The 12,235-nt window shown below is 35.8% G+C and overlaps 2 protein-coding genes across 2 annotated transcripts; one reads left to right on the top strand and one right to left on the bottom strand.

Moving 5' to 3' along the window:
* Positions 1–58: 58 nt before the first annotated feature.
* Positions 59–4,389, bottom strand: LOC137393235 (peflin-like). The gene is made up of 5 exons (XM_068079692.1): positions 4,249–4,389; positions 3,804–4,083; positions 3,365–3,508; positions 561–667; positions 59–364 (listed from the first exon to the last, which is right to left on the bottom strand). The coding sequence occupies exons 1-5, from the start codon at positions 4,264–4,266 to the stop codon at positions 245–247; spliced, it is 669 nt and encodes a 222-aa protein (XP_067935793.1). The 5' UTR covers positions 4,267–4,389; the 3' UTR covers positions 59–244.
* Positions 4,390–4,590: 201 nt separating this feature from the next.
* Positions 4,591–11,391, top strand: LOC137393634 (large ribosomal subunit protein eL43-like). The gene is made up of 4 exons (XM_068080272.1): positions 4,591–4,616; positions 4,868–4,996; positions 6,449–6,531; positions 11,261–11,391. The coding sequence occupies exons 1-4, from the start codon at positions 4,614–4,616 to the stop codon at positions 11,322–11,324; spliced, it is 279 nt and encodes a 92-aa protein (XP_067936373.1). The 5' UTR covers positions 4,591–4,613; the 3' UTR covers positions 11,325–11,391.
* The last annotated feature ends 844 nt before the right edge of the window (positions 11,392–12,235 follow it).

Genomic DNA, 12,235 nt, shown 5'->3' with positions numbered 1-12,235 from the left:
TGGCAAATATGTATTTTTTAATATGTTAGCTTAAATCAGACAATATTCTGGTGCTAATGCTGATATCCAAATATTCAATTTTCTAAACATGTAAAACTGATATATTTAATAGTAATAATATAAAATGTACTAACAAGTAATCTCTGGCATGATCGCAAATTTGCATTCAAAGGGAATAACAATAAGTTATCAAATGTTCATTTCTGACTTAGAGATTATCAAATCCCACATAAAATTGCAACTCTCATGGTTTGTTCCACATCGTTAAACACATGAAGTCCTCGTATGATAACTGTACGGTGCCTGCCATTGACGAGTCTCTCTGCTTGAATGACTCTGTCAGCATCTTCATTAACACACACGCCTGCAGAAAAAAACTAGGGTCAGCATTTCGTGATTAGTAAAACACTAAGGAGCTGACTCAATATTCACTGTTATATGTAAGCAGTACCTCGAGAACCCATAGGTGAGAGAGTTCCATTTGTATAAGAACAAACCATAAATATGAACCATCATTTGCACATACTTTACCAATATCCTACAGCCCAGGAGGAACATACCTGAATGAATAGGTCCAGTGTGAGTGCTCGTCTACCCTGGTAGTCATATCGAGTGCATACAAGCTGTGCAAACTGTGGTGAAACTCTGTAACCCATTTCATTGAATGCTGCAAAGTTAACAACAAGAATTATCACGTGATCTTATTCATACTGAACATAGGGCTCCATTCTTTCTTGGAGAATAAGTTTATTTATTTGGCCAGGTGCCAAACATGAGGCTGCGAACACTGCAGCGTTTACTGGCTGGCGGGTGACCAAGATTATGCAATTCTTGTGCGATGAACAATAAAAAACCGCTTACGCAAAACCTATGACGAAAATTTAAACTAGCGAAAATAATAGCCGTTAAACTCAAGTTTCCTGGCAAGTGAACATCAAAACGTGAATGCCTTAGTTTATGTTAGAAGCCAATTAAAATTTGCCTGATTCAGATCAATCCATGAATACTAGTGCTACCCTGTTTCCGACATCAGTAAGAATATTGATGTTGAGTGCATGGATCAGTATCAGCTGACCTTAAATAAATCTGACATTTCAGGTACTTTATACCGATCCCCTATTGAGCACGGCAACAATATTTGAGCCAGCTAAGAAATATAATAAACTGAAAGTTTTTATCACTAAGAAATATTTAACAATGACGCAATTCCCATTTAAAATGTCAAAAAATATTACAACCAATCACAGGTTAATGTGTAAAACTTCTATTTAATAACATAAAATTAGATTAATTTTGCAAATTTTTAAACATTAACAAATAAATAAATGCACACTTTATTCATAATCTTTGTAATACAAGAAGCAATAAACCATAAAACACCAAAGATCAGGATTGAATTAGCTGATATGTAGAGGATGTTAAATCGGATTGGTACTTTGATCAGTTGCTGTATTTTTAATTGAAGCGTATGGGAAGAAAGAATTACCATTCATTCATATTCTGGTAAATATTGAGTAAACAAAGGAAAATTTAGAGGGATTCAAGTACTCATAGAAACTTCAGAGCTTGCTTACAATTTAATACTGACGACCAACGCATGTTAAGTCGTTATTAATAATAAAACTAAATGGGATTTGTACCACTAGAAATTCCCTTGTCATACAGCCCACAAACAAAGTGATAATGGAAAAAGAAAAGGTACTGCTGGTTGAAAAATGCAATATTAGCAGTCAAATGGCACTGCAGTGCAATAGGAGAGCTGCAATGGTAGCTGTAATGTACTGGGTGTTATTATGTACAACAAACAGCAATAATGAAAGGAAAAGATTATATGTTTATATCTCTCCCTGCAATAGGAGAAATGCGATATTAGAAGTAAAATGGCAAGCTGCTGTGTAATATACATATATATATATATATATTCCAATGTAGTGTGTTAAAGTTGCCAGATAGTGCTCAATGAGTGGTCAGAGCTTAAATATAAAATTTATTCATGTAAAACCTTAGATAAAAAACAACTTCATTACTGTTAGTTTCACGTCTGTTACGCAGACAATCATCAGATAAAATTGTTTTGGTCCAACTGAGTTATATATGTAAGAGAGGTGTAATTACTATAACGACTGATAGCTATGTAATTGCATTTCGTAGTGTGTATTTAGTAGAATGTCGGCATGTGGAAGCTAGCTCGTTACGCTTGTTGAGTGAGCTCATTTCTGGTTTTGTGAGGATGATGTACTTTTCTGATATGCACAGGTTACAACGCTTGGTGGCTGGGTCGTATGGCCTTGCGTGTTGAACGATTTTCCATTTAATTGTATACGGTAGAGATGCCCCGATTCTAAATTCACCAGCCGATTCAGATACCGATCCGATATACCGATCCTAATTGAAAAATAATCCGATTCAGATCTTTTGTGTTGCATAGATAGTAGCTCATTTTATTATGCAAATACAAACATAATGCAAAGAAAACATGAATATTATTGTATTTATTTGTTTGCATTTATGGAAAAAAATATATACATATTCACATACTGACATACCGTGCATGTAGTAACAAAACAGTCCATGTTTCTTGTAATTTGTAAATAAAGGTAATTACTGTTAGTGGTACAGTTCTATCTGTGATAACGAAGTCCAGATGGGTAAGTTTTAAGATATTGCGGTAACCTTTCAAAGACTTGGTAACATATTTAAGTAGGTTTATATGTGTTTTGTATCATTATTATACTTAAACGACTCTACACAAAAGTGGTTGAATTTGTTGATGAGATTTCGGTACAAGGAATTGATCGTGGCGTTAACAGATAATTTTTCGGGGGTTGCGTGCACATATGCCTTTATCATAAATCTCCAAACAATTGCTTTGCTCGTGTTTGGTCGTGGGATAATACATCTGCCAATGCTTTTTTAAATTCTGGTTTTTCACTACCGGCTTTTAATAGTATCTGCGAGCTCCAAAGTTGTATAATTTTTACGCCTTTTCTCGTACATCGCAGTCAGTTGACCAACAACATATTACTTCCAAGCAAATTGCTGTTACATAATATGAATGATTAGGCGTTGGCAACTGTATGATTATGTACTGTACTCAGTACATATGTAAAAACTGAATGGGCCAAAGCGTTACCCAACCCATCTACACAATATCATGAAAACATTAAAAAGCAAGACATTCGCGAGTTTGCGAGACAAGCAAGCTTAACACACGTGATCACTTTCTTAACACCTGATGAACCTGATAAGCCAGATATAGGCTCATTCTTTCATAAATCATGCATGTTAATAAAATGCAGGTGTAGATTACCACTGCTCACAGGTTCAGGTTATATTGTGATAGCGGAGTAAGTTATATGATTACCTGCACATAACTCGTGACTCTCAATAGAACCAGATCGGTTGGCATCAATGCGCTCAAATGTTCCTTTCCATTGATTCATATAGGTCCATAACTGCTGAAATTCATTTAAATTTATGGTGCCACTCCCATCTTTATCAAACATCCCTAAAAACAGTCAAAGATTATAATAAAAAAATAAAGTTATGCACTTCACAAATGATGACTCAGTGAATATGTGTGAATATTTCTGAAATGTTCTTAAATTTCAATCTTGCAATTACTAAAAATCAGCAACATTAGTAAGCCTTTGGATAAATAAGCATTAGAGCTTAGCTAACAAAAACCATTAAAAACATAAACATAAAACATGCCACAGAAATGTGGCATTCAACAGCGGCAGAATAGACCAAATGAAAAAGGTCATCAACAAAACTAGTAATCTAAAACATCATATTCCTACCTATCATAAGGCGACATGCTTCTTCATTAAAATGCGAGTAGTTAGAATTAGTGAGCGCTGATCTTAATTCATGTGCTGAAATCTGGCCAGATCTGTCAGCATCCACGGCCTGAAACCAAGCCATAATCTGTGGGTCGACATTCGGGTACCCCCCATATCCGGGCTGTGGAGGTGGATAGCCGCCAGATTGAGGGGCTCCTTGGTACCCTCCCGGGTAACCCCCTTGTGGTGGCTGTCCATAGCTAGGTTGTGATGGAGGCCCACCATAGCCACCTGGAGCCTAAAAAATTTACATAAATCAATTAATAACTATTAGTGAAAATTAATCCAACGGCAAATGAAATTGGCTGAATTTCAGGTGTGAATACTCTAACAAGTAGCTTGGTGAATAGAGCCGCCAATCAGCAAGATATTTAAGCAATTGTGAATATACGCCAGAACTTACACCATATCCATAAGACATATTTATTGGATCAACTGAACCTGTTGCTTAAAATCTGTATAAGGTAAGGAAGAAAAATTTCGTACTTTTATTTTATAGTAATGAAATGATGCCGGAAATCTGGCTGTTGTAGCGAGACACTCCCCCAATTTAGTCCACCGGTGCTGAAATCAACTTCTTCAACATCGAAACACGCAAATAAGTCAAATAATTAATTTAAATTAATGAAATTTAAAAATGTTTCATTATTTTTTTATAATAAAATTCATCGTTGGTTTCCGTATTATTAATATCATTGTAGAACGTCGTATGCGCATCAATGCCGGGAGCATTCTTCACCCCTTTTTCCTTTTCAGCCAAGATTCGCGATGGTACGTCGAAGTTATAATTAGGCACAACAAAATCGCTGAACATCAGTTATATGCGTTATATCTCGCATTAATTTAATGAGTTGTTAAACTTTTTTATATCAATAGTATCCTGGAGTAACGATAGTGTAATTTATCATGTTACCTAAACTATCTTCTGCGCCTTCTAATGATTGTCAATTTAGGGTAGGATTGTGCCTCAATAATTCAACGAACCGAAAGTATTTTGTGGTCATACTTAACTGATATTTCAGGCCAAGCGAACCCGAAAGGTCGGAATCACTGGTAAATATGGCACAAGGTATGGTGCTTCACTTAGAAAAATGGTCAAGAAGATGGAAGTTACTCAACACAGCAAATATACTTGCAGCTTTTGTGGGAAGGTAAGATAACATTGTAGTACTGTCCATAATAGGCTTCGGGTCTGAGGCATATATGCATCATAATTTGGTTCTTTGCATTCGATTCTAATACGATTTTTATGCATTCTTATTGCCATTACAGTGTTGTTGAAGTGTACAATATTGTTATCATACAGGTTACTACGTTACCATATAACAATGTTATAATATAGAAGTTTTTAGATCACAAACATATTGTCAAATTAAACCGTTTTTTTGCAAATACGACCAAAAGTTGTTTGTGGAAACCATGGAACATACCAGGTTGAGTAATTTTCAGTGGAGTAAACGATGCTGGGAAAGTGATGTATCTCCTGTCGTGGTAATTTGAAGACATGGTGTGGCTGTTTGATATTGTTGCAGTTGCAAAATCATTTTTTTATGTTTATTAGATATTAGTTGTAATGGTAAGTTTCTTATAACGCAAATTTCCGATACCTTGAACGTTCTTGGAACGGATTATTAACGTTATAGGAGCATCTATTGTATAAAAAAATATATTTGATACTATTTATGCTGACTTTTATCCTAGACTTTATTGTATTTGATACTATTATTTATTAAGTATTATTTGTTTCTGCTGGCTGGATTAACTTTCATTCTAGTGTCAAGTAGGTAATTTCCTCAGGTATGGAGGTTGAAGGTAAAAGCTGGTATCACTAGATTCGTATTTGTTTTAGGTTTAATTGTCTGTGGAATTAGTGTGTGTGATATTATAACATCTATTATGATTGGTTCATATAATATTATGACGCAGCCAACTACTACCACTGTCAAGGGCGACTTATTATGAATTTGTCTCAATTTTACTCCGCAGTAGTTTTATATAGCATCATGACATTGATTTTTGTCGACTTCCAATAGTTTTTAATCTTGTTTCCAGGCTCGTTGAATTGTTTTCTAAGAATAGGATATATTATCTAGTATAAATTGAAACACGTTAATATCTTTTATTAATACTCTACTGGTCGAGGTAACCCCGTCGCTCTAGATAGCCAATCGGTGCATAAGTATTGTTTAATGTATTTGGTTTATCATACGAAATATTCTTTACAGAGCTTTCAGTTTGAAGGGTTTGATTAGTAAAACTGAAGTGCAATGGTATTTCTGTTCATGGCAGCCCATGGACAGTGAATAAAATTTATGGAATTTCCAAAATGTCAAACTTGCCTGGTTTACTACAAAACCGTTTGGCCAAATCACTCATGATTTCATGCTCATATACATTGTGATATTTGCATACAGTGTTTGAGGTAATGCTGCCATCGATGTAAGAAGGGAATAATCCTTAATTTCAAAAAAAAATGTAACACTGCACATTTGTTTGAAAAATTTGAGCGTTAAGCCAGCTAAAGTCTTCTCTTACATCCTATTCGCCATGTCTGTTTCATTCGATATCCTCTACAGGTTTTACTCTTGTTTGATGTATTGCAGGAAGCCATGAAAAGGACTTGTGTTGGTATTTGGCAGTGCCGAGCTTGTAAAAAGGCTGTTGCTGGTGGAGCTTATGAATACAGGTAAACTAATTTTAATAAGTTAATCATAAGTATAATAATAATATAACTAATAAGTTATATTGAGAGGCTGCAACACTAACCAATGAAAATTACTCCCATTGGCAGTCACTCTGAAATTTATTGTTTTATCATACACCATTTGAAAGGGAACAAAATTCCTTACAAAAAACTACAAATCATTTTTTTGTAAAAAAGTAAATGCAAAAAATTCAGATTTTAAGAGCCAGGTTAAAAGCAAGCGTTTTTGATGCGGGACTCTGTCAAACTAAACGGCTCTTACTCCATCATTACTTCAATTCAAAATAATCTAGGTAATTTCGAGCAAACATGAAAATTTTTCATCTGAAAATGTATTTTTCTTTGTTCGCGACCAATTGTTAAAGGTTGGCTTGCTACAAAATTCACATTACAGTTATGTGGTATCAAAAGATTCACTATGTCTTACTCTGCCGTGTTGTAGGCGCAAAATATGTGGGAATGTGATCACAAGCTCTTAAAGCACATCAATTACATAAGTGCTTTTATCATATATTTCAGTACATCAGTCTTGGCTTTCGGAATGAGCCTATATGCAATACACAAAGAATAATAGAACTATAAAAAACAGGGTGTCAAAAGTATGTCCTGCAATAAAAAAAAACACATGGTTGTGGTTCCCACAATGTGATGTCATAATTATCATTTAGCCCTAGGTTGTTGATCCCTTTCGCTGCCATTGATGCTGCGCTTTTCTGTCACAGTCGGTGCTCTTAAACCCAGAGAGCGCTAATAATAAACTAGCATTCTAGATCAATGCCCGGTGATCGCGCTAACGCCCGACCAATACAAACATGTTCTGGGTTGATAGATTTCGGGTGCTGGTTAAAGTTTGCTTTTTCATCCATTCGTTCATTTTAAACATTTATAGTAATTATTATCACATCGTTTTATACGATGGCAGGGTTTGTCCCATTCAGAAATGATTAATAACTAATTAGTAATTAAATATCAAAAAAAATATAAAAATAATATTTATATTATATTCGAATAAATTACAGTATATAGAAAATATAAAACAGGTGTATTGGACAGTTAAATTAATAACTTTGTGTATGATACTAGTTTATAAGCAAATTAAGTTATTTACAGTAGGCTTCTCTATTCTGAACAATCCTCGAGTGCAGTGAGTCAACCCCAACTATTGATTTAATTCAATTGACTTCTACAACAAAATTAAACAAATAACTATTAACCTAGATGTTCAAGGTTGATTTGCAACAAAATTCACATTACAGTTATTTGGTATCAAAAGATTCACCATGTCTTACTCTGCTGTGTTGTGGGTGCAAAATATGTGGAAATGTGATTACAAGCTCTCAAAAGCTAAAAAACGAACAGTTGATCGCAGCTATCACGAAACCGCCGTAGATCGGAATCAGTTTATTTCTCTGACGTTGTCATTACATTTGGTTATGGTTTTGACACGTGATGCTCTCATGTGAATTGAAAGGCCAATAAAAGGCTCAATATAAAACTTCTCGTAGCACTAGTTTATGACAAACACTTCGGGTTTTACCGAAGACCCCGTATCAAAGATAGATGTTCGTTACTTTACAGTTTTGTTTCGGCTTGGTCTAATCGGCAAGTCGTAATCTGATCATGTGACCCAATACTTCGCAAATAATTTCTGCAGCACTTTTCGATTATCACAGGTGACCAACAGGCTCGTCATGTTTATCAGACAATGATATGTACTCCTTCAAGCTAAGTCTAAAAAAGTAAACGAATTTTTACGTTAAGTTATAAGATATCACTGCTAAAAGTCACAGCATTACAATGACGATAAAACAGACGCGTAAGAACAATAGACATGGTTTTATTGAATGTGTGAAGTATATTTGTGAAAATATTTTGACGAATAAGGTTGCATGAAAGTAAACAGAAACCATCTACCACAGCTGCGTCACATTTGAGCCGTTTTGAAAAAGAATCCAAACTACGGCGGTCTCGTGTGGCTGCGATTAACTGTTTGTTTTGGAGCTTTTAAGAGCTTGTAATCACATTTCCACATATTTGGCACCTACAGCGCAACAGAGTAAGACATGGTGAATCTTTTGATATCGAGTAGCTGTAATGTGAATTTTTTTGCAAGTCAACCTTTAACCACCCATGGTGGTAAATGTAATGAAATCACTTCGATTAAATTGTGACCTGCAGTAGTGTGGCCCTAGGACTATATGTAAATTGCACTCTTGCGAGATCACGCATTGCTTGAAGTTAATTCGCCTCAGTCGTGTCCCTCAACATCACAATATAAAGAGAGGGCTAGTGCATAATATCATTCGGGAAAATATAGTATAGTGCTTAGAATTTGAGTTGTTAATCATATAAAACAATTTTCATTGGTTCTCTGGAGTTGTCCTATCTTTGCCTGCCACTAGCATCATTTTCATAGTTGGTAAATATAAGCGGTAAGAGCACTCAACACTGAATATGAAAATTGTGATGTCATAGTTTCCGAGCCTATACCATTGAGCGTTTCTGCGGTAGAGCTCTGGGGAAATCCTATAAACACCAACCAACAATGTCTGTCTCACCATGTCGTGCAATGGCTCATTTGAAGGCCAAGATATTGAAGAGCCTGATAAAGCTGAAACAGTACTTATGTAATTGATATGCTTTAAAAGCGCAAAAACAAATAGTTACTCGCAGCCATCACGAAAACGCCGTATTTTGGAATCTCTTTATTTCGTTGACATACTCATGCATGGTGGTTGTTTTGACACATGATGTTATCATGTGAAATAAAAGGTTTGCTATTAAACGTTTCGTAGCACTAGTTTAAAGCAAATACTTCGGGTTTTACCGGCAAGCCCTTATCAAATATAGATGCTCGCTACTTTACAGTTTCGCTTCAGTTTGGTGTAATCATTTAGTCGTAATCTGTTCATGTGACCCATGCTTTCTGCCAAATTGCGGGAACATTTTTTGCAGCATTTTTTTACTATCACAGGTGACCAACAGGTTCGTCATGTTTATCAGACGATGATATGCACTCCTTCGAGCCAGGCCCGTATTCCCTGGGGCGGCTGAGCCGCCCCATCTTTTTAGGAATTTTTGGCGGCCAAGTACAGTCAAACTAGGATAACTCGCCCTCGAATAAAATGTAAAATTTTATCACGAACACTTGGTTAACTCGCACGGATTTGTTTGGTCCGTTCCCACGCAATGATAAATTGCTTTAGATAACTCGACCTCAACAGCATTAACTCGAACAGTTATTTGCCCAACGGCTATGGGAACCGTTTTTATCGCTGTAGAGTATCACTTTATTCCAAGCCATATAGATAAACGTCAACTTTTAATAGTTCTTGGGCGTCATTATTATCATCATCGGCAAAATATTCTTGTTAACAACTTTTATAAAGGTTTGCAAAAGGTCAAGTTTTAACAAACATCCGCTTGGCAATAGTCCCACGAAAGCGTAGAAACCTTAGTATGAACTTGAAATAAAATCGGCAAAATTGATCTTTGTTGAAACGCTCAAAAGAAAAATATGTATTTTTTCATAGCGTTTCAACTGCGGTCAAGTTTAGCCTATTTTAATCTGAAAATGTCTTGGCAGTCACTTCACCTAAAACAGGCAAATCTCAAATAATAGAAAAAATGTTATACTTTCCAATAAAAATTTTTAAAACTTTACATGAGATGCCCGGTTGAGGCCCTACAGAAAAGAAACTGTTGAGGAGGGCTGACCAGCGCCCCTCCAAACCCCCAGATGCTCATAACTAGCCGCCTAACATTAGCCGCCCCAACTTGCTTAGCCAGCCCAACTTGCAACCAGGGAATACATGCTTGCTTCAAGGCAATGTTACAAAAGTAAAAGAATTTTTACGGTCGGTTTTGAGATATCAGTGCTGAAAGTTACAGCATTACCATGATGACGAAATAGACCCGTAAGAACAATAGACATGGTTTTATTGAATGCGTGAAGTATATTTATGAATATGTTTCGACGAATAAGGTTGCATGAAAGTGTAAACAAAAGCCATCGTGTTCAACTACGTCCCATTTGAGTCGTTTTGGCAAGGAGTTCCAACCTACGGCGTTTTCGTGATGGCTGCGATTAACTGATCGTTTTTGAGCTTTTAGGAGCTTGTAATCACATTTCAACATATTTTGTCCCTACAACACAGCAGAGTAAGACATGGTGAACCTTTGGATACCAACTAGCTGTAATGTGAATTTAGTTGCAAGTCAAGACGACCTTGGCTTTTTAAACCATTATATATTGTATTATGCAGTACTTATATCATCAGCTGTTCTTGTGTGCACTTTTCTTTGACAGTCTCGTTTTGCTACATTATTTCTTTAGTTTTATTATGTGTCATGTAATTCGTCTACTTGTTTTTATATCCAAAACTTGCCCATCGAATATTAGTAAACACATTTTCATCTAGTGTAAATTCAAAATTATTATCCAAAAAATTGCCAATGACATGCTTGGATACCACCCTTTTTATACATGATTATAACTTTATAAGTATATTCGATGGAATAAATCTTATTACAGCAATGTAAGGTTGTGATCTTTTTATCGTTGGTGATTATGTTTGTGAATGTGGTCATTTTGAGTTTGGTAATCCCCAAACAGCCAGTTTCCATAATTACGTTGTGATGCATCGAGGTGACAAATTTGTGCTATTCAGTAGCAGTTCTCAAATTTATATCTTCATTGGTTTGATTGTAGCACTGCCGCTGCTGCTACTGTACGATCTGCTGTGAGAAGACTGAGAGAAATGCAGGAGAACTAAACTGAATTTTCCTTTGATTTTTCTCCATTTTCACTTTAAACAGCTAAATACAACTATATGAAACATCTCAGATTTGTTGTTGATCAGCAGCTTGTTCCTTTCTTTAAAGCTGGAGTAAGCCTTTTTGAATAGACATGTATTGCCTTTGATATTTGTGGTAGTGTCTATATGAAAAACCGCACTAGCTGCTCAATTAATCTTCAATTTATTGTTGCGCCAAGGTATCCATATTAATAATACATATAGAGTTGAGCACAAAATTTCAAGTAACAAAAGCATGTAGTGTTGAACGTGTGAAGTTTCCAATTACTAAATTAGACAAGTATTTTAGGTGAGATTTTGTTAAACCATCAGTGTATTAATTAGCATAGCTCAGTTTGAAGCTTGTTGACATAAGTTGCCTCGCATATATCTCACTTCAACAGCTTGATTTATAAACCTATCAGCTGTTGGAGAGGCAGACATTAGCAACCTTGTCGCCAGTTGCGTTCCACACCAATAGCTAACAGACTAATGACCGCACTAGGTTCACATGTTTAGTTGTCTTATGCTATAATAGTGCGTGTTGTCAATTTTCCTACAGAGAATCAGTCAGCTGTCAAGAGTGCTGGAGTTGTGCTCTCTATGTGGTTCGGCTTAGCGATTGTTTGGTAGGTGTCTGTAGCTCACATATTATATAGTCGAGCTTGGAGGTAGGTTGAGGTAGCTTTAGAGTTTTGCAATAGCTTCAGGGCTTTGAGGTAGATGTGAGATTAAGCTTATTAATAGGCATGTTCATTGGTGAGTATTCAGTTGCATCTATTCAGTGACCTAACAGAAGTTAACTCCTCAAAAAAGCAAATTCAGCAATAGTGAGTCTTGCATTGATCATTGAAAACAGATAACCATTGCCGCAATAATGTATGTGTGCT

The sequence above is a fragment of the Watersipora subatra genome, chromosome 4, assembly GCF_963576615.1.
Source record: "Watersipora subatra chromosome 4, tzWatSuba1.1, whole genome shotgun sequence".
NCBI lineage: Eukaryota > Metazoa > Bryozoa > Gymnolaemata > Cheilostomatida > Watersiporidae > Watersipora > Watersipora subatra.
This window is presented reverse-complemented; position numbering and strand designations above follow the sequence as displayed.